Genomic DNA, 23,496 nt, shown 5'->3' with positions numbered 1-23,496 from the left:
ATCATTTCCCTTCTCTCTACTCAAAAGGTCCCCACCGTAATTTATCACATCACCTCTTGCCTGAACTGAATTAGTCTCCTAATTTGGTCACTACTTCAGTTCCTTCCCAGCTTTAGTCCATTCTACACAGAGCTGCCAAACTATGTCACTCCTCTTACTCAATAAGTTCTCAATCATCTGTCACCATTTCAAGTACTGGAACAAATATGAAATAGCATTTACCTACAGAAAGGGAGGTGGGGATAGATTACACAATTGGGGGAAGAACCATAATTATAAATAACGTAGTAGTGATTGGTTGGTTGACCCAAGGCAAATCAGTTAACCCTGTGCGTCTCAGTTTCCTCATGTCTAAAATGTGCTAGAGAAGGAAATGGTAAACTACACCAGTGTCTTTGCCGAGAAAACCCCAAATAGAGTCATAAAGAGTTGGACACAACTGAAAAATGACTGAGCAGCAGGAGGTTTATTTGATACAGCATATACTTTTAATAATAATTATAGCTAGCAATATCTATGATATTGGACAAACCAGTAGGGCACATTGCCTTTGGCAGTTGTATAATTGTAGAAGACTTTTAAAGTTGTAGAACAGTTCTAGATTCACAGCAGTTGCCATTTTCTCACAAGGGAATCCCTACATTGATGAAATCTTGAAATATTTGAAATCTTGAAATATTAATAATAATGACATTTCTGTATTTCTTAAGGAGAAATTGAAGCAAAACATTTATTTTATAAAATTAAAACCTCCCAGTCTAAATCTATAATTTCATTTGTTGGCAACTCCCATTGTGGAGATTTCTTCTAACAACTTACCTGTAATTTAATCTTAGAGAGTTAGACACTTAAAGATTAGGTGAATTGATTATGATCACACAGCTCATAAGTGCCAGCTGTAGGAACTTATTTTAAGTGTTTGTGATGCCAAGATTAGTCATTTTTGCATGTATTTTTGAAGATGATTAATTTATTGGTCTTAAATGTATTAGTTATTTTTAGTTTATGCAAACCTACATTCAGCTTCATTTAGAATTTATTTCAGAGTTAGTCATTTCAGTACTTTTTCTAGTCTGAATAAATTGTCAGTCCTTAACTAGAAAATTATTGTTTTAAAACTGAGTTGTCTTTTTTTATATAATTTAGTTTTCAGGAAACCAGTTTAAAAGTTATGGATAAAAACCTCAGTTCAGGAGCCATAGATGAGATCTCAGAACCATGTTTCAGCTTTGGAATAATCTCAGATATTCAATATGCTGATATAGAAGATGGCTATAATTTCCTAAGAACCAGAACGAGATACTACCGATACAGTCTCTGTCATCTTCAAGGAGCTATTGAAGAATGGAATGAAGAAAGCAATCACCTCTTTTTTGTGTTGCAACTTGGTGATATCATTGATGGATTTAATGCACAGTATAAAGTGTCAGAAGAGTCACTAGAGAATGTCCTGAAGGAATTTAAAAAACTCAAAGCCCCTGTTCATCATTCATGGGGAAACCATGAATTCTACAACTTCAGCAGGGACTATTTAAAAAACTCTAAGCTTAACACAAAATTTTTAGGAGATCAAATTGCACATTGTCCTGAGACCATACCTTCAGAAAACTATTATGCTTACCACTTTGTACCTTTCCCTAAATTTCGGTTTGTTTTACTTGATGCTTATGATCTAAGTGTCCTTGGACTGGATCAATCTTCTCCAAAATATCAAGATTGTATGAAGATGCTGAAGGAGAAGAATCCAAATAAGGAACTGAATAGCCCTCAAGGTGAATTATTCCTTTGAACTGAGAATGTAATAAATTTTCTTAAAATTCTTCAGATACCTTTTATTCAGCAGGAAGATGAACAATTAAGGTAAAACTATAATGTTGCTATTCAGTGTCAGGATTCAGTGACAAACATAAGTGTCACTTAGCTTATTTGCTACAGATTATGATTTATGTTTCTTAACTGAAAGATCTAGTGATTTTTAACGTGTTACATCTATTTAAGCAAAATAAATATTTATTCCTTTCCCAGTCTTAACATAAAACAAAATATTCAAATGATCAGACATATAAGTTTGACCTGCCTTATTTGTTACAGGACTTTCCGAACCTCAGTTTGTCCGGTATAATGGAGGATTCAGTCAGGACCAGTTGGACTGGTTCAATGCAGTTCTTACCTTCTCTGACACAAACCAAGAAAAGGTAGTGGTTGTGGGTAAGTTTTAGCTTTGTGCCTTTCTGAATTACTTTCTACTTGAATATTTTAGGAAATGGGAGAATTTTTGCTTTTAAAAAAAGAAAAGAAAGTTACTCTATTTTGCTATCCCAATTTTATAAAATGGATGTTTTGTTTCATTTTCTTATTAGGAAATACATGAATGTTATTAATTTTTCAGGGTGAATCAAGAAATGACTATAAAATAACAATGTTTTTCTATCCTTAAACCCCTACATTTTCATTTGAATTAGTCATTTAATTAGGGTAAGGAGCCCCTTGTGAGGAAATTCACTCATTTAGTACAGGTTGGTAGTTGTCCTACAATTTAAAGTCTTACAAGTTACCACAATGTGCTCTAGTGAGTACTGCCCAGTCATGCATACGTAAATGATATTGTTTTTCCTTCCTCTCTTACTTGTTCTCTTCCTACTATTATTTCTGCAACCATGTATTTATTGTGTCAATCCACATTTAAATTTTTAAAAGTCTCCCTCAGATGTGAAATATATGTCAAATATAAAATGAAATGAATTATTCCAGGACCTCAAACAAAATCTTAGAAAGTTTCTCGCCAGTGAAAATTGACTGAGCAGAAGTGAAGTGATTTACTGTGCCAAGCAGTCATTTTGCTGAACACTAGGGATACAAAGGAAAGCAAGAAATGGTCACTGCCACCAAGTAATGTACAAGATAATACAATATGTAAATAACAAGGTACATAACAAAATATACAGAATAGATAGAAGGTAGTACTGAATACTCTGCCTGTTGGCATACAAATTTCAAAGAGTCTCAGTCTTGAGAAGACATTGTTTCAGTGTTTGGAGATTTGGGGATATAACCATGAGTGTAGGGAAGTGGAAGTACCTAAAAACCAGAAAATCAAACTTGTCACTTTTTTTATCTGTAAGATAAGCATAAATAAACTTGAATGAAGCCTTCAAATTCTTTCCTAATAGTAAAGTGCGTAGACTTTCTGACGCAGAATCATATTTTTAATTACTTCCTTGAATCATAGCTTTGTTCCCAATATACAAGGTTACCAGTATACAAGGTTACCTTCTGGCCAAGTACTATATTGATGAACTCTTAAACTGTATGTATATCTTTCTCCTCTGTGCTCTTTGTTTCAGTCTGCCTTGGCAGAGAATCTCAAGACAAAACCACTAATGTGATTATTTTATATAAAATAGAATTTATTAATGAATTATATACATTGAAATATAAGAATTCAGCTCAGATGACTCTGCAGCTTGTTAAGAGCTTATGCTTTGTTGGCATATACCCCTCAGGAGCCTGATGAGGTATCACTTTAATGAAGGTTCATACTGCTGATTATTACCACAACAGTTAGTTAGCATGCATGCACCTAGTCTATTTTTCAGGCAACTGAGAGTCTTCGTGTAAATCATGTATCCCTGTAGGGATTCAGGAGCTCTTGGTCTTTCTGGCTATACTTAGACACTTATACTGGGACACAGAGGAAATATTTTCCCTTTTCCAATGGTTTTCTTCTCTGTAAACACACAGAACCTCACAGGTACAGGTGTGAGGAAGAAAATTTAAAAAAGACAGAAACAGGATTCTAAGTTAATTGTGTTGCATGCATGAGCCCATACCCTTTGGATTCCATGTTTGATGTATGTAAACTATTTAGATTTAAGAGGAAAACGCAAGCTTATTTATCCTAACCACACATATACAGATCTCTTTCTTTTTTTAATTTCCTCTTTATCTTAGCTTGCATAAAGGGCAACTCTCTACTCCCTCAAACCAAGGCATTGTGCTTATTACCTTGAGATTATGCACATGCTTAAAGTATCATCACATCAAACTATGAAGGATGATGTTTCTGTCACTATAAACTTTCTCACCCCATTTTGCTAGAAAGGGGGACAGTCTTGAAACATTTTGCTAGACTATTTGAATTTTAATCTGAGTCATGCCTGGTCCTCATTAGTCAGAATATCAAGGTGGTGTTTCACATTACTGCCAAATAATAGTTCTCAGCAACCAGTAATTTTGATGGAAAGACGTGACAGTATTCCTGAGTTAGTTCATAGTGTTTTCTTTTTAATTACAGGTCATGTTCCTATTCACCCAGACACCTCTGAAGAAGAATGCCTTGCCTGGAATTACAGAGATGCTCTCTCAGTCATTTGGTCTCATAAATGTGTGGTGTGTTTCTTTGCTGGTCATAATCATGATGGTGGGTACTGCATAGATACTCATGGTGTGCACCATATCACACTGGAAGGGGTTATTGAAACCCCACCAGACAGCCAGGCTTTTGGTTCAGTGCATGTTTATCCTGATAAAATGGTGTTGAAAGGGAGAGGCAGAGTTCCAGATAGGATCATGTATTACAAGAAGGACTGAAAAGGGAAATTCTCTTCCTTGGAATGGCTTTTCTATTTTCGGTTAATTTTAAGAAATATAGAAGTAAATTTGTTTTTGTTAATAAATAACTTAGTCTACATTCGGCCTGTCTAATACATATAATAAACAATATATTTTCACGTTATCATGTTCATTAGATATTTTAGAAGTTCTCTTTTGTTTTGTGGTTAGAACAATAACTACTATCTTCCTGTTACCTGTCATGGAACTACTAACAACAGCAACAATAATAAGTAATAATAAAGCATTTACATAGGATTGAAAGGTTTGCAAAGTGCTTTATAAATGTTTGGTTGTAGTTTATCCTCACAACAACTCTAGAAGGTAGATACTTGTATTATTCTTTGCTCTGAAAGCTACTTAATTTGGTCATTCATGAATAAGGTAGGGAATCGGTTCATTGGTGAATATGTAGAGGCTGTGTATCACCATGTGGGGACCTTTCTGCAAAAGTTATCATCATAACCGTAACTAACTCAGATACTAAATGCAATAACCTAGTATACTGAAGTCACCAGTCAGAGGTCACATGCTACTTTTAATCAGAGGCCTGGGCAGTGAGAGCCAGCCTGATATGAAGGAGCTGAACTTAGAGTCAAGAACTGTTTTCGAGTCCTGCCTCAGACCTATACTTGCAGTGTGACATGGGCAAGTTACTGAACTTTTCAGTACTTCAGGCAAGGAGAGGAGTTGCTGATCTCCATTAGCAGAAGAACTATCCATACTCTTAAGTTTCCCATATTGATGAATTCACAAGTCCAGTCCAAGAATATCCTCTATTATACTTTTTTGTACTTAAGCCCCCACTTTATTTTAATAATGCTAATCATTCATATATCCTGCTGTAAGGCAGTAGTTTCTGAACTTTATATAGTAAAGGTTACCTTTATGAAACATTGTCATGCTTCATAAAATGCTATGAAAATAATTCTTAGCTCATACATCACTCAAATAAAATTAAAAATTTAAAAAAATTTTTATAACCACTTTCATAAGGGACCTCAGTTACCAATTAATCCAGCCAACCCATTCATTTTACAAATAAGGAAACTCAGTCCCAAAGAGATTACGATGCCCAAAGGTACATAAGCAATATTCAACTTACTGTTAACATACTTTCAATGATAAATCCTTTACAATGTTCACATTTATTATTTATTAAAATAATCATAAATCAGCAAGCATTAAGCACCTATGTGAGGCACTGTATTATACACTGAAAAAATAATGACAAAGTTAAAATCTCTTGCTATCAAGATTACATTCTATTGAGGTATCGTTGTTAAGAATAGGCTTGGTTTTTTTTTGGTTGTAAAGTTTCTCAAAACATGGCATGTCATTGATGATATCACTAAATGCAACTATTTGCCTGCCAGCTAGTCAGTCAAACATTTTTTAAACATCTACTGTGTTCCAAGATGAGAACTGATAAAGACCTTCAGATTTAGGAATTTAGATATTGTAGTTTTGGTTGAATGATGAGGTTGGAACCAGACTATAGAGTTAAGTAAAAAAGAATGAAAAGAAACTAAAGTGGTGTTTCTTACAGATGGTTCTCAGGGAATTAAACCATGAAAGGCAGGAGGGATAAGGGGAAATTGGTAGTGGGGATGAATAAAACAAGTAAAGATGAAGGAGATGTAGACATGTTTGTAGGCAGTAGGGATGTGGCCAGTAGACAAGGAAAGACTGAAGATAAGTGAGAGAGGGGGCAGCTATTAATTAAGTTTGATATTTTGTCTTTATAACAGCTATAGCAGAAAAATCAACTTTTCACAAGTAAGATGTTACAAATAATAGTGAAATGTTTACCACTTTGAAAAAGCAGATAATATTTTACTAGCCAAAGCATAAGATTTTAAGGTTCATCTTGTCCTCCTGAGTATGTGTCTATCCACAGTTGTGGTCCCATTCCCCTAGTGTTCCACCATCCATAAAACTGTGTTGCAGTCAACAGGCCAAAAGAATGCAGTATCTCTTCTGCCAGGGTGAAGTGGTCCTACTGTAGCTCCAAAAGACAAAGAACCTGGCCAGTCTTATCCCAGACCGATGTACATAGAACATGAAGAAGCAGAGACTCTTGCCCAGTGGGTTCAGCTGTGACTGAAGATCTGTCAGAGTCCGTCCTTGGCCAAATGGTTTAGCTGTTACCACCTCTACTACAACCATGGTAGCACTATCCGAAATATACAATAGTTTTGACTACTTCTTCAAAACTCAGCTTTAAATTTTGCAAAACAGTTCCATAAAACCTGAGGCTTGGGGTAGTAGAAAGTACTGGACTGGTAGTTGAGGATCTAGGTTGAAACTTAGCTATGCTACTTCCTCTGTGGGCTTGAACAAGTCACTTAACTTCTCTGGGCCTCAATCTCCTAAATAAAATCTGACTACATGATCTCTTAACATGTTTTCCAGCTCTAAATCTATTATCCTATTATTTCCATCCTGCAGATAACCTGAGCCTGTTTTCTTAAATGAGTTCAACCCAGGACTTCTGATTGCAACTTCAGTGCTCTTTCCACTACATCATGTTGCTTATCATGTTTTAAGTACCTTGAGGGCAAGGACTATATATATATATATTTTTTTACCTCTGTATTCTAGGATACAACAATATACCTTGCACATACTGTCCTCACTGTAGAAATGAATTTTCTATTCACTATTACACTCTCCTTAGAAAAATGTTGAGTGTTTGAGGCAAACTGACATATATTAAGAAGGCTGAAATTAATCTATTTACAATTTGGCAAATGAGACCTGTCCCAGGGTAATAATTGAGGCTTTTAAAAAAAAAAACACTTTATTGAGTTGAAGCAGAGAATTCAGAAACTAAAAAAGCTTTACTCTTTTTCTTACATAAAGTAGATTTTAAAAGGTAATTTCATTGTTTGTTCACATTCTATTTGCAAATTTTGCATAAGACGTTTTCATGTCAGTTGTGACAAAAAATCAGATGTATATGAAGTGCTGTACATATGAATATTCTAGCCATCAATGTCAAATAATTTTGTTAAAAGCAACGAATATTTGATTACTCAGAGCCTCTTACAGTTTGTTGCTTCGTAAGGCATCTTGCTAATGAAATTTATCTGTCTAGCTATCAGTTCTATAATATTCTTTTTCTCTACATGCAAATCTACAGAAGACATCCTTTCATGTTTATTCAGCAAATGACTTCCTTCGAATCTATGTATAAGGCCCTATGTTTTCCCTCTTGTTGACAGTAAAAAAGTTGAAGTCATGGATATATGCACACTGATCCAGTCTCTAAGACAGTAATTGTTATCAGCTATCCTACTGCTTGAATTGAGTCAGTCGTTTTCTTATAAGCCTATATTCATAACTGAAGTTTGATATTTGCCAGAAGTATAAGACAGGTGACAGGCATTGACAGAAAAAACTTAAAAGTTTTTCTGTCACATAGGTCAATTAAAGCTTATCTACTGATTTCCTTTACAGCAGTAATATAAAATGCCTCAGGCTTTTGGGAAGATGCATAATTGCAGTTCTTTTACATTCTAATTGTTTCATTTAATTGGTTAGTAGTGCTATTTATCAAGTCTTAAGAAGCTGCATCTTAATCTCATTTAAATTTTTTTTCTAAAGAAAAACTCAGGGCCAGACTTTGGTCTGTTTCTCTTTTAAGTGTGTTGGACAATACTTTCCCTATTTCCTGATCTGCCTTGAAGTTTCCCCATCATAGCAAACTTCTTTTACTCTTACCTTTTTAGAATAGACATTCCTTTGTGTTCTTTTTCAACCTTAAGATTATAATGAATATCCAAGATCCCTCTATCTTACTATACTAGTTCAGTATGGTGAACCATTCACGAATTTGACTCTTATTTGTTGTCTTGGAAATATATCTCAGCCATCTTCCCTTCCTTTTACCCTTCTCACATGTGTACCACTAAACATGCTCTTTTTAAAAACAATGCTACTCCGAGTTTGTAGAGTGCTTTTATACTTTAACATTTATAAAAATGTTAGTTTATTTGATCATCAAAATAATTTTATGAGGTAGGAAGGGGAGATACTTCCCTTTTTTGATAAGGAAATAAACAGGGAGAAGTTGACCAGTTGCCCAAGTAACACAGCCTGTGTTTTAAGGTGCTTTACTGTTTACAAAGAGCTTTCTTCATAACTTTGTGAATAGTAGATGTAGCGTTTTGGGCATTTTAAAAATGAAGAAATAGGCCCAGAGAAGATAAATGCCTTGTCTCATAGTAAATAATAATAGTTCAGAGTAGCAGTCAAATCCCATGACTCAGTTCAGTATTCTTTCCACTATCTCATAGCACTTTCTAATGACTTGTCATTTCTTTCTAATCTTAGACTGTATTATAGTCAATCAATCTTAAAGAGCTCTTGGGTCAAAATCTTTTACTAGTATTATTAGTATAACTTAAATCATACAAAATACTTAAATTGACTAGACTGTAATCAAATTTAATGTGACAGATGAAAATATTCATGTTATGAAAAGGATGGTAAAATTCATTTAAATGACTGTCTTGCAATGTGTTGGCCAAGTGGATCGCATCTCTTTGTTTATATATATGTAGAACCATGTGATAAATGGGCAAAGAGAAATAGCAATGGCAACAATCAGTTGAACTCTTCTACCAGCTAGATTTCTAGAAAGAAACAAAAATATCAGTGTTATTATTTTAATTTAAAATTATCCCTTCAAAAATGCTAATAACTGTGTTACTTCTTGTAACATGGCTAGGACGAAAAGACAGCTTACTGTATGAGTAGTAGTCTTAAATCACAGAACCAACTAGTATTAGCTTTCTCTAGAAAAGTAGAATCTTTCACTAGCATTTTCTTTTTTTTTTTTCTGGGTCTATTTTATTTTTTCTTCTGGATAGGTGACTTTTTTAAAAAAAATACTTTCAGTTTTTAACATTCACTTAGATAAAATTTTGAATTTCATATTTTCTTCCTGTCTCCCCCCTCTCCCCACCCCAGGACAGCATATATTCTGATTACTCTTTCCTCTAATCTGCCCTCCCTTGTATCACCACCCCCTTATCTCCTTCCTTTCTATTTTCCTGTAGGGCAAGATAGGTTATATATGTGTAGTCATGCAAAACACTTCCATAACAGTCATATTGTGAAAGACTAACTATATTTTCCTCTATCCTTTCCCAGCCTCCATTTATTCTATTCTCTCTTTTACCCTGTTCCTCAAGCGTTTACTTCTAATTACACATTCCTCCCATTTGCCCTCCCTTCTATCATCCTCCCCATTTATCCCCTTTGCCCCTACTGTCCTGTAGTGTGTGATAAGATTTTTATACCAAATTGAGTGTGTATGTTATTTCCTCAAGCCAAATCTGATGAGAATAAGATTCACTTTCCCTCTCATCTCCCCCTTCTTCCCCTCCATTGAAAAAGCTTTTTCTTGCCTCTTTTTTGTGAGAGATAATTTACCCCATTCTATTTCTCCTTTTCTCCTCCCAATATATTCCTCTCTCATGTCTTTACCTTTCTATGTAGGAATGTAAACAGTTCAACTTTAGTAAGTCTCTTATGATTTCTCTTTCCTGTTTCCCTTTTCATGTTTCTCTTGATTTCTTCTATTTGAAAGTCAAATTTTCTATTCATCTCTGAACTTTTCATCAAAAATTCTTGGAAGTTCTCTATTTCACTGAATCACCATTTCTTTCCCCTGAAATACTATTCTCAGTTGCTGGGTAGGTGATTCTTGGTTTTAATCCGAGCTCCTCTGACTTCTGGAATATCATTTGCCAAGCCCTTCAATCCCTTAATGTAGAAATTTCTAGATCTTGTATTATCCTAATTTTATTTCCACAGTACTCGAATTGTTTCTTTCTGGCTGCTTGCTATATTTTCTCTTTGACCTGGAAGTTCTGGAATTTGGCTATAATATTCCTAGGAGTTTAATTTTTGGGATCTCTTTCAGGAGGCAATCAATGGATTTTTTCAACCTCTATTTTACCCCTTTGGTGCTAGAATATCAGAGCAGTTTTCCTTGATAACTTCTTGAAAGATGATATCTAGGCTATTTTTTTGATCATGCCTTTCAGATAGACCTGTAATTTTTAAATTGTCTCTCCTGGATCTATTTTCCAGGTCACTTGTTCTTCCAATGAAATATTTCACATTGTCTTCTCTTTTTTCATTCTTTTGGTTTTGTTTTATAATTTCTTGATCTTTTTCATAAAATCATTAGCTTACATCTGCTCCATTCTAATCTTTTAGGAATTATTTTCTTCAGTGAGCTTTTGGACCTCCCTTTCCATTTGGCCAGTTCTGCTTTTTAAGGCATTCTTCTCCTCATTGGCTTTTTGGATCTCTTGTGCCATTTGGTTTAGTCTATTCTTTAAGGTGTCATATTCTTCAGCATTTTTTTGGGTCCCCTGTAGTAAGCAGTTGACTCGTTTTTCATGCTTTTCTTGCAACACTCTCATTTCTCTTCCCAATTTTTCCTCTACTTCTCTTACTTGATTTTCATAATCCTTTTTGAGCTCTTCCATGGCCTGAAATCAATTCATATTTTTCTTAGAGGCTTTGGGTATAGGAGTTTTGACTTTGTTGTCTCTTTATGTTTGTATGTTTTGATCTTCCTTGTCACCACAGTAAGATTCTATAGACTGATTTTTTTTCCTGTTTTTGCTCATTTCCCCAGCCAATTACTTGACTTTTGAGCTCTTTGTGGTAGTTCTGTGCTTCCAGTGCGGGTGGGGGTTGTACTGTCAGCTGCTTGTTCCCCCCAAACTCTGTGGACTTAGAGCTCCAGAAACAGCTGCTGCCACTGCCTCTGCTACTGCTGCTGCTGCCTGGGCTCCTCTGCCCCCTCTGCTACCCTGGGGTGGAACCAGACCACTCTATTCTCTTACATAGGTCTGACAGCTTTTTTTCCACTAACCTTCCAATTTGTCCTTGGCATTTTGGAGTCATAAAGTCTGGAAATTGCCACAGGTGCCAGTGATTCAGTCCCTCCGAAGCCTGCTTAGGTCTTGTCTGTGACAGCACGGTCCACCCTGGAATGTACTTTGCTCCCAGCCTGGTGCAGTATGATGCTTCCCATTGACCTTCCAGACTGTCCTGGGCTGGAGATTTGCTTCACTCAGTCATTCTGTGTGTTCTTCAGCTCCAGAATTTGTTTAGAGTCATTTTTTACAGGTATTTGGCTAGGTTTGGGGAGAGAGCTCTAGCAAGTCCCTGCTTTTACTCCACCATCTTCTTTCACTGGCATTTTCATCAATAGTACTTGGTTTGATAGTCCTGAAGTTCCTTAATTTTAAACTAATGGGATGAAAACTTACTTTGTTGAGATGTGGCAAAGACTCAGCCATAGTATAATAATCCCAAGTCCACACAGCTCCCTAGGAGGAAAAAGTATGGTATTTTTTATATCTTTAAAGTGGTAAAAAGTGAAAAGCAAATCAAATTAGTTACCATAGCCAAGATTCCTCTAATACTAGTTTCTGATTGAATATCTACCCTCAGTCTGTATCAGCTCCTAAGGATGTTTCCCACCTTAATGATGATGAGTCATCAATCATTTTATTCAGAAGTTTCAAAACCCAATATAAGTAACTCTCAACTTTATTTGTGAAAAAGAAACAAACAAAAAAAACCAAACAAAATGGTTAAATCAACAAGAATTTATTTATGAACCTAATATATGCCAGGCACTATTGCTACTGAACAAGAACCAAGGAAATGTGATTCCTGTTTCCTACAAATATATAAAAAAATAGTATTCCTAATATACAAGATTATACATTTTAAAAATTGCCCCTGTTGCATAGTGGCAACATGACCCTGGGCAAATCACTTAACTCCTCAACTCCCAAACAATTCTCTAAAACTGCATTAGTACTGAGGCAGCTTGATGTAGAACTGGAGTCAGGAAGACCCAAGTTCAAATCCCACTTCAAACATTTAGTACCTGTATGAACCAAGAAAAGTCATTAAATTAATTTCTCAGCCTCAGTTTCCTCACCAGTAAAGTGGGGATAACAAACCTCCTTCATGGGACTACTGTAAGGATAAAATAATATAAGTATTTTGCAGACATTACAATTCTATATAAATTTAAATTGTTAGCTATTATTATCATTACTATTATTATTGATAGAGAAAAAAGTACTGTAATAAGGTAAAATCACATCTCAAGAGCTGTTTATTGCACATTTAATGCTGGAGTTTGAATTAGTTGTCTGGCAGTAAGGAGGAGTAACCACTGAAGAAGAGGAATTTGGGATGGCTAAAGAGCATATGCTCTTTTAGATGGAGTTAGTATGAGTTATGATGAAATATGGCTCTTAACTTTTACATAAGGTAGGAAATAGACTGCTCAAAGCCAAAGTTATTGGGTATGGGTACAGGGCTTGACAAAACTAGTTCATCCCATCCTGCTGGGTTTCCTTTCTCGACCTCAGATTCAATACACTCTGCTCATTGGCACCATTCAAATATTTTATATGCTATATAGTTTATTTTCAGGTTCATCAATGAAGCAGTAACTTTTTAACTTGTGGCAGCTTGAGCGTAGACCTCAGCTGTTTTAGACTGGATCTGAAGACAGTAATAGAAACTAGTGGGTATAAATTTACCTGTAAAGTCTCTGAATTTCAACAGATGGTTATAAATACAGACTATGGGAATAAAAGTAGAATATTAGCTACAGAGGTTGATGAAAGGTAAGTTCATTGCATTGTGGGGACATGTACAAATAGGCATTAGGAGTGGCTGATGGGAGGAGACTACTAAGGACATAGGGAACAGACATAAACCAAGGAAATTTCACTAGCGTTAGGCCTCAAATGTTACTACTCAGTTGATTGATTAAACTTAGACATTACTGAGAATTTAGCTTGAACTAGAGCTGAAATAGAATGCTGAAAAAGGAAACACTGAAATAGTAAACAGACAACCCTAATACTGTGAATCATTCATGATTCTTTGCCTTAGAATCCTTTTAAGGATTTGCTGAGCTAATGAGATTGCATTTTAGTAAAGTGATGCTTGTCATTGGAGAGATTTGATTCAGTTCCATGATGTGCAGTAGATACTCTGGAAAGGCAGTGTGGTACAGCTGAAAGACCTCTGGAGCTGCAGTCAGAACACTTGGATTTAATTGCCAGCTTCACCATCTGTTCATTTTCATTATAGGGATACAGTCTGTCATGCTTAGTCCATGGGGATATTGTAGGAATCACATGTGATAATTTAAAAATGCTCTGAAAATTAAAGATCTGTGCAAAGATAAGATACTACATCACTATATTTGCTGATGAAGCTGTGACTTGGTCATCCTTCTGGAAAGCAATTTAGAATAGTCCCCCAAAAGTTACTAAATTGTATGTACCTACTGACTCAGCAGTACCATTTCTAGGCCTATATCTCAGATCTATTTATAGCAGCTTTTTCTTTTTTTTGTAGACAAAGAACTGTTAAGGAATTGTCCAACAACTAAGGAATGAATGGCTTAACAAAGTATGGTATATGAATATAATGCAATACTATTGTGCTGTAAGATATACTTGAAAGAACAGATTCAGAGAAACTTCCAAAGACTCATATGAATTGATGCATTGTGAAGTGAGCAGAACTAGAACAATGCATGCAGTAACAATAAATTGTAAAGACAACGTTGAAAGACTGAAGAACTCTTATCAGTGCCATGATTTCTGATGAGCAGTTATGGAGCATGTTACACACCTTCTAACAGTGTTGATATGCCCAGGGTGTAGAGTGAGTCATGACCAAGGGGGGAATTTGTTTGCCTGACAGCAATTTGTTACAAGCGTTTGTTTATTTGTCTAATGCATTAGAAGAAGAGGTGGTGGGAAGAAGAGAAAATGAATTTTTGTTATTTGAAAAAAAGTTGATTTAAAAACAAGAATAAGGCATTTCTTTAAGCAATTAAAGATTCCTTAATTCTCTACCTTTTTAAAGCAAACCAAAAGTCACTGCTCACCTGCCTTCCTCCTCATGTAAGATGTTCCCTTCTGTATGATAGAAGAGGTAGAAGCCCAAGTTAACAATTCCCAGAGCACAAAGGAACAAGTGCAACTTGGTAAGGTTCTTCCAGATAAAATTACCTAGGACAAATAATACTAAGGCATATTAATCATGACCACATGTTTTAGATAAGGGCTTTCTGTAAGGAGAAAATTAAGGTTATAGAGTCTGAGTCAATTGCCTTATATTTAAGATCTTAACAATAATAGTCTAATGCCAGATATTCAAGGCAAACTTTTGGATGGGTGCTGCACTCAGGCAATCTATGTTTTGTGGAAGAAGCATATTAGCTGATGAAAATGGGGCTGCCAAGCATGGAGTCACTGCACTTGTTAGATGACAAATTTCTCCACCAGGATAGAATATATCACTTCTATAAGCATTTACTGTGAAAAAGAAATAAAAGATAATCCCTGTATACACTCTGCTTGGGGAGATAAAACATACATACATATGAAACAAAATAATTTGAAAGTAACAATCAAATGTGTGATAAAGCTTTATAAGCATCAGAGAGTGTCGCAATAAGGATATAATTATTGGAGTTGAAGTAAACCTGAAAAGCATTTATGAAGGATGGGGTCTGAAGCTAGGTTTTGAAGGATGAAGAAAATAAGAAATAGTTGTATGTCTAAATCCAAAGATGTCCTCCTTGCCTCAAATCTCTTACCACTCCAGTCCATTCTACACATTGCTGCCAAAATAATTTTCCTTCAGTGCGGATCTGACCATGTGACTCTTCTTTACTCAACCAACTCCAATAGCTTCCTATTGCCTCTGCTTAGCTTTTCAAACCATTCAGTCTAGCCTCAACCTACCTTTTCTATCTCTCTTCCACATTACTCCTTTTCATGCTGTTTGATCCAGCCAAATTTGTCTTCTCACTCATGTCCATCCTCCATGGCTGGAATGCCTTTCATTCTTAACTGTCCTTCAGAATCTTTCTTCCTTTAAGATGGAGTGCAACTACCATTTTCTTTATGAAGCCCTTCCTGACCCTCTCAACTACTTCTGTCCTTCCTTTAGAGTACCTTGTATTTAACTACTTGGTACATGTTTACATATATATGTCTTATATATGTTTAATAACTTTATGCTGCATATGTACTTGTCTTCTCTCAAGATTCCATCCTGGGTCATCTCCTCTTCCTCTATACTGTTTCACTTGCTGATCTCATTTCATTTCCATGGTTTCAACTATCATTTCTATGTAGCTAGGTGGCACAATGGATAGAGTTAGGCCTGAAGTCAGTCAAGAAGCCTTGAGTTTAAATCTAGCCTCTGACAGATAGTAGCTGTCTGTGTGCCTCTAGGCAAGTCACTTAATCTCTGTTTGCCTCACTTTCCTCAGACAGGAAACTGCCTGATGAAGAATATTTTGAAGGGGGAAAGGAAGATAGCAACAGTGTTGCAAAAAAATCCATTGATTTAAATGCACAAAATAGAACAAAAGGAAGTTCGGAAGTAACTACAAAGAAGCAAGACAGTTTTGAAAATAATGTATGGGATTCATATGTTAAAAAGAGATTTAGACATCTGGGGGCAGAGCCAATATGCATGCAGTAGAAGAAGCACTACAGCCCATTCCTCCCAACATTCCTCTCCAAACAACTTTAAAATAATGCCTCAAATCAAATTCTGGAGTGGCAGAACCAACAAAAGGTTAGGGTGAGGCATTTTTCCAGCCCAAAACAACTAGGAGGTTGGAAGGAGAGATCTATGATACTGGAATGGGAGCCAGCCCAGAGTAATAACAGTTACAGACCTGGGAGGCAACAACAGCAACAGCAGTTTTGGAAGCTTCCAAGCCAGAAATGGTAAGGGATGAGGCAACTGGTAAAGAGATGGGATGACTGCTAACACAGCATTTATGCACACTTATTATGTGCCAGGCAGTATGCTAAGCACTAGATTTGCATGACAATTCTGAAATGTACATGAACATTTACTGTGTTTAAAAGATGTTCTGTTTATTTGTGTACCTAATAGGGATCAGTGGTTTGAGATAAATATCTTCTTTTTCTGTTCTGCTTTGCATATGGAAAAATGTGTATTCATGATGTTTGTTAAGTTCAGAATTTAAAAAACAATAATAATAATAAAAATAAGTAAAGGAACAGCTAGCATTTTGCTAGATGGCCCTGTTGGTTTTACTTTCTATACATAAGAAAATTTAAAATGTCATTTAGGATTAGGCTGATAGGCCATACACTCTGACTCTGAAAGTGGCATCAACGAATATGTGGGAAGATAACAGTAACTATCTCAAAAAGTAAAGAATATAATTTTATGTGTATTTAATCTAAACCCTTTTGGAATCAATTTAAAATTACCCATCTCTCAAAATTACAATAAACAGGTTTGCTATGCAGAATATAAAATACTTCCTTAATTGTCGTAAAACAGCTTATTTCATTAAGTTTCACAGGGTATCCTCTGATTTTATTCATGCCCTTTATGATTTCATTGGCTTTGATCATATTCTGTCAATATCCTCTTTCTAGGCTAAGGAAAGGAATGATTAGATTATTGGAGATAGCAGACAAACAACTAACTACTCATGACACATTTCTTAAAGATACTAGAACTCACTTAGTTTATGATCTTTGCAACAATGAACAATAAAATGCCTGGCAAGCTGAGCCCCACTAAATGTATAATTTACTTGAGAGAAGCATTTGATGATCACTGTCATGGACACTGATTATTAGAGGAAATTTCTACCTTAATAACTACATACAAATCCATCAAAAATGACTTCTATGAATTTAGCATTTACAGTAATTTCTAGTATCTCCAGAGGCATGAATATCACTTCTGAAAGGAGGACTTGTAGGAGAAATTGAAAGAAGAAAATGTAATGGAGAATCAGAAATTTTGAAGGTTTTGGAATTCTGAAGACCAGAGAATGAATTTGGGTAGGTGAAATTTGAGGCTACTTGAGAAGCTGAAGGAAAAGAAAGACCAGAGCTAGAAGAGAGTTCCAGAAGAATAAGGAAGACTCAGAGAGAAAAGAAGCTTGTAAGACAAAGTACAATGAATACAGATTGCCTCATTTCCTCTCAAAAGTTAAGCAGGGGTGAAGGTAATAAAACTGCTTTAGCTCAGTTCAAAAGCTAATTTCATACCTGTGATCAGAGGATTAAGTCCAACAAGTAGAGTAAGAATAGCAGGTATCATGTATATAACCTGTTAGCAAAACAGAATATCCCCAATATCACATGATTGCAGAATTATTTACCATAGGAGATGGACCCAGAGTACAAATCATTCAAAAGACAGAGAAAGTAAATAGATGGAATCACTGGATGTCATTGTTCATACTTAAGTCTGAGTAACTCTTCTGAACTTTTACATCATGGTATCATAAACAGAGTGTAAAGAGACCTTAGAGATCATTTAGTCTAAAACCTTTTATAGTTGAAACCTGAGGGTCTGGATAGGTTTGGTCTTTTTGCCCATGATCACAAGGTAGTATGGCAGAAACTGGTTCTTTGATGACTCCAAATCCCTTGTTCTTTCCATTGTACCATACTACCTCTAAGAAATAACCATTAAGATCCAGTTTTCCAGTTTATGGCATTGGTCCTTAATAGATTTAGGCTTAAAATCATCCTGCTAGTTTTAAGAAATTTCTACCAGCAAGACTTACAGCAATATAAACATCTAGGCTAGACAGGTGCCTGCTAGAAAATTTAACTGTTAATAACTGTTGATTTATGAAATCTTAACTTTCCACTTTAAGATAAGCCTTTCTCTTAGTTATAGTATTTAATTTTTTTTTTTTTTAAGCAATTGAAGTTAACTGATTTGGCCGAGGTCAAACAGCTAGTAAGTATGTGAGGACAGATTTGAACTCAGGTCCTCCTGACTTCAGGGCCAGTGCTCTATCCACCATGCCACCTAACTGCCCATAGTCATAGTATTTTATAGGTAAAAGTCCTTAGAGCTCATCCATAGGTGTTGGCTATACAGCTCATAGTAGCTCAAGCTTACCACTTACTCCAGACCAATCTGGATGCTTATTAAAATCAAAACATGAAGTCTTGTTAGCTCTTGAGCTGTCAATCTGATACTTTCTGAGTCCTATCTTCTGACTCAGTCTTATATCTTATTTCCCTGTCAACTATAGCAAAAGAAGAATGAGGCTAGAAAATGCAAGCAGAATAGTTTTCTCCATAATGATCTTTTGGTTAGAAAAGCTATTTTGGCAACAGCACTCCTAAGTCACTATACTCCTTTCAAGTCTGACTCCCCTTTGATCAATGCCTGATTACCACTGAAAAAGTTTTCTTTTGCTAAAACAGGCATTCCACTTATTTTCAAAACTCTCTAAGACATTTAGGAAAGAAAAGGCATTTGGCTTCTTTAAGAAAGAACCAATTCCTAACAAGTCTAAATATAACTGCACAAAAGACATATTGAAGTGGAAAAATCACTGGGCTGGGAACCAAGAGGCCTTGGTTCTAGTTTCAATTCTGCAACTAACTACCTTTGATCTTGGGCAAGGTACTTCTGGTCTACAGTTTCCTCATATGCAAAATGAAGGGACTGAGCTAGGTGGTTTTTAAGGTCCCTTCCCTTCCTCCAATACTTTGAATCCTACTAAGATAGCACAATTTAAAAATTTTTGCAATTATTTTCTCACCGCAACTGTCATAGTGATCTGCACTTAAATCTTTAAAATTATGCATTTGTTCTTCTTGAATGAATACTAAACTTCAGGCCAGAGATTTTTAAATTTACTTTTAATTGACTTGTAAACTTGTCTCATAGTACTTGGAAAACAACGATGCCCACTGTGAACACTCAATGAATACAGCAAAATCTATTTGTAATGTTGATACTAGGTTAGTTTTGGGAGCTGTTTCATCAGATTTATCCAAGTTTCTGGCATTTGATTTGCCTCTATTTTGCATCTGAATAATCAACAAGCACTGATGTGCCATGCTCTGTGCTAAGCACTGGGGATATTAATACAAGACAAAGAAAAGGAGTCCCTGCCTTCAAGGAACTTGAAGATGATACATAAAAGAAAGCTAAAAATTGAAGAGGAAGAGGTGAGAGTAGGGGTGGGGGGTAGGGAAGGTATCTAAGGGAAGCCTGGTTAGGGAGGAATTGACCAATCAGAGGAAGGGGCTGTAGGGACAGAAGAGTTACATTTTCTCTAAGAAGGTCAACCTTTGGATATTCTTCAAACATCCCCCCCCCCCCCACCACCACCTTAAGATCAAACAAGATCACAAGTCACCTCTTAGGATCTTTCCACTGCCTCAACTTTGGTAGGAAGAGAAGATAGGCCAGGGGGCACCAAGAAGGAGGGCTGGGGGTAAGGGCAGGGAGGAACCAGTGGTTTGAGAAAACCTCTGGTATAACTAACTCACTGGTTCTCAGAGGGTGACACTGACAGTGGCCCACGGGCCTACCACAAAAAGAAGGGGACAATAATATGATTTATTATGTCATATAATAGAAAAATATAAGCAGCATTACAATAAGATTCTGCTTAATCAGTAAATTGATTTAAATTTGACAATTTAAAGTATAGGGGAACTGATTAAAATAAAATCAGAACATTGGCTACTATTGCTACACAGTTCAAAACAAGACAAAAGTCTGGGAATCCTTATAACAGAAATACAATACAACCATGCCTGGGTCAGACCAAACAATAGAATAAGTTCTAGATATAAAAATTCCAGATATTCCATGATAGTATAACAATAATTACTTGATACTGTATAGTACTTTAAGATTTAAACATTTTAATAACCTTATAGGGCAGTAGTAGTTTCATTTTACAAATTTAGCATTTAATAAGCTCCCGCTATGGTGAGACATAAACTGGTTATGTGACTATTGGACAAGTCATTTAACTTTCTAGGTGCTCAGATAACTGTAAAGTTGCAGAATCATTGCTGTTCTACATTGGTAGAGGGAATTTTTTTTTTTTTAACTGAACATCAGTGAAAACACAGATTAGTACCACTACTCTTCCAAAATGGTGAGAAAATTGAGGCTCAAAGGAAAAAGGTCACAACTGCCCATGGTCACATATCTATGGTCAGAGATAAGAATCAAACCTAGATCTTGAAGTTCATTTACTCATTATATTATGCAAGCAAAGGAAAAGACTTCACAATCCCTCTTTCTCATGTACTCCAAATCACAGTGTTTAGATGAACTGAGTATTTTAATTATAGTCTACTTTGATTTTATTTTGTAACTATCCCTTATAGACTTAGTAGAAGCACAACTCTGGTTCATGTGATTTCCTGGTAAAAATTCATAGGACAAGTCTTATAGAATTTGCTAGATGGTTCCTGCAGGTTTAAAGGCTAAAATATACACAATATGAACAGTTGCTACAGACTTAGAAATCTCTTTTGGCATTCCTAAAAAATAAAAAAAAAGGTCTATTACTACTGCCAATTCAAGAAAGGCAATTAATGTAAGTAATAGAGATCTCTAAGTCTCCATATTTTTATATTTTAGAAGATGTGTGATTTCATTGATGTGGTATTCAGGTAATGCTGTATATTGCAGCCTTCTCAATAAATTAAGTAGTAATCATTTGTCCAGTGTCTGGAAGTCTCCAGAAAATGCTTAATTTATATACAAGAAGGTATGTGTGATTTGCAAAGTTATTTTTTTCCCTTCATTTGAGAAAGGCTTCAAAAAGTCTGATATGCAAGTAAATTCAGAGAATTTAAAGAATCAGATAGACAAAGATAGAGTGTGATATACCAAATGTAAGTCATACTCACCATCCACAGTTCTGCATCTGGGTCATTTATCTGTAACAGCAAAACAGGCACTGAAACTTAGATAAGCACATAAGGAGAAGACTGTTTAACCACACTCCATACCAAATTTAGTCTACTATGAGAGTCAAATACAGCTGCTTTATTAAAGTAAGTTCTCATTCCAGCTTAAACCAAAGGATGGCTTTACTATTTCCAAGAACTATCTTGGGTCTCTAAAGTGCATAGGTCAGGCCTAGAATGGGGTTGCTGACTGATATGGGAAAAGAAAAAAAGTTTTTGGAGTGACCATAGAGAAGTGTTGAGAAAAAAAAAAGATGCTACACTGCAAAAAAAAGTATCAAGGAGGAAAGATATGATTTAAAGCTAAAAAAGACTTTAGAGATCATTTAATACCTAGGACAACCTCTCACTTTACAGGTGAGGAATCTAAACAGGGTCTGTCTCACTTGTGTTTGTCTTCCCCCCCTTTAGCACAAAGTAAGCATTAAATAATAACATATTTATTGACTGAACTGGAGGTCACACAGGTAGTAAATAGCTGGGCCAGAATTTTAACCCAGGTCTTCTAATTCCCAAACCAGAGCTCTTACCACAGCATTTGTGGGATTTACAGATATTCAGCAAGCATTTAGGGTCCACTGTGTTTCCACTAAGTACTGTTTGGTGCTCACAGGAAGTGTGCCACAGTTATAATGGACAGCAAATAAATGTCAGGGCTCATCCTTAACAGCTAAATTTATCTGGGTTCCTCCCACTCAACAAAGTTACCAACTTTGATGACTGATCCCAAACTGCCTGCAGATCAAGGGATCAAAGATTCTGGGATGAAAAAAACCTTTGAGGTCATTCAGTCAACATCCTCATTTTACAACTGAGAACCACAGGGGTTAAATCACCTGCCCAAGGTGACAGGGCCAGGTGTATTCCTAAGTAGTGAGGTGCATTGGGATAAAAGACCTCGGTAGGAACCCCAATCTTGTTACTTATTCCGCACGGAGTTTTCCCACCTGTAAAACAATGGAGCCACAGTGGGAATTTTCTTCTTCAGAAATTTAGAGATTAGATTTCTTCCTAATACTAATAAACAGCACGTCCATGCAGTGCTGTGAGGTTTGCAAAGCGCTTTACAAACGTCTCTTTTAGTCCTCCTAACAAACAGGAGGCAGGCGCTATGATTACCCCATCTGACAGAGGATGAAACTGACGAATGCCCAGGACCCCAGTGCCTGAAGCTGTACTGGAAGGCGCGTCTTACGGACTCCTCCCCGGGAGAGCCCTGGGGGACTGGGGGGGTACTAACCAACACTTCAGAACCCACCCACCCCCACGTCAGACAGCCCCTATCCCTTTCACTTCCGCTCTCTCCCACCAACCACAAACTGAAGCGCCACAAGCTGACGTCGGAACCTACGCCTACATCCGGAGCTTAGCCTGTGGGGGCTGTCCCTGAGCCGACCTGCACGTAGGCTGCCAGCGCGAAGAAGGCGGCCATGACCACGTTGCAGCTCCTCCATAAAGCCTCGGCCGGGGACGTCAGGAACGCCATGCCGCTCTCGTGGGAGCGCAGACCTCCGGAGTCCGTGGGTTCCAGGAGCGCAGCGGCGGCAGCAGCTGGGTTCTGGCCACGCCCACGCCACGCCCCCTCCTCCGGGGCCCCACCCCTCCCGCTCTGACCTGGACCCGCTCCGTGCTGGCCAAGTGGGAGCGCCCCGCCTCCTGTCACGTGGAGGCCCGCGGCGGCTCCAGGTCCTCAGGTCTGTGCTTCAGCCTTGCGCCGGTGTGAGGTCAGCACTTTATTTTACGGGTAAGAATATAGAGGGACAGAGAAAGCGACAAAGTCCAGTGATTGTTCAGCAGCCGCCTCTCCGCAACAGCGGGAAGTGTAGACTTCATTTCAGTCCAGTTCGCGCTATTAACATTTCCCATCCCAACCACACAATCCAATCCCGATGGATACATTCCCCCGTCGTGTTGCAGACGCTCACCATCCGCTGTCTAAACCAGCGGGAGGGCTGGCTCTAGCAGCCCGGCAGCCCGGGGAGCTTTTCGATCACCACTTACAGTGAAAAAGCACTTCAGAGTTTAAAAAAGTATTTGATCCCCTCAACAA

The 23,496-nt window shown here is 36.8% G+C and overlaps 2 protein-coding genes across 8 annotated transcripts in view; one reads left to right on the top strand and one right to left on the bottom strand.

Moving 5' to 3' along the window:
- ADPRM (ADP-ribose/CDP-alcohol diphosphatase, manganese dependent) overlaps positions 1 to 16,738 on the top strand; it is a 33,002-nt gene extending 16,264 nt beyond the window's left edge. For 3 of the 7 annotated variants that reach the window (XM_072645075.1, XM_072645077.1, XM_072645073.1), the window contains exons 2-4: positions 1,147 to 1,772; positions 2,092 to 2,208; positions 4,295 to 4,875. In XM_072645075.1, coding sequence (XP_072501176.1) covers positions 1,147 to 1,772; positions 2,092 to 2,208; positions 4,295 to 4,590 — 1,039 coding nt within the window. In that variant the 3' untranslated portion in view covers positions 4,591 to 4,875. Of the gene's footprint in view, positions 1 to 1,146; positions 1,861 to 2,091; positions 2,209 to 4,294; positions 4,876 to 14,037; positions 14,551 to 15,970 lie in introns of those variants that run through there. The other 4 variants (XM_072645076.1, XM_072645072.1, XM_072645074.1 and 1 more) reach the window with 3 other exon arrangements.
- On the bottom strand, positions 8,983 to 23,102 carry TMEM220 (transmembrane protein 220). The gene is made up of 6 exons (XM_072645080.1): positions 22,843 to 23,102; positions 21,387 to 21,416; positions 17,748 to 17,808; positions 14,576 to 14,699; positions 11,913 to 11,972; positions 8,983 to 9,251 (listed from the first exon to the last, which is right to left on the bottom strand). The coding sequence occupies exons 1-6, from the start codon at positions 22,930 to 22,932 to the stop codon at positions 9,116 to 9,118; spliced, it is 501 nt and encodes a 166-aa protein (XP_072501181.1). The 5' UTR covers positions 22,933 to 23,102; the 3' UTR covers positions 8,983 to 9,115.
- Between the last annotated feature and the right edge of the window lie 394 nt (positions 23,103 to 23,496).

The sequence above is a fragment of the Notamacropus eugenii genome, chromosome 2, assembly GCF_028372415.1.
Source record: "Notamacropus eugenii isolate mMacEug1 chromosome 2, mMacEug1.pri_v2, whole genome shotgun sequence".
In the NCBI taxonomy this organism is placed as follows: domain Eukaryota; kingdom Metazoa; phylum Chordata; class Mammalia; order Diprotodontia; family Macropodidae; genus Notamacropus; species Notamacropus eugenii.
The sequence above is the reverse complement of the archived record's forward strand: the minus strand, read 5'-3'. Positions and strand labels throughout refer to the sequence as shown.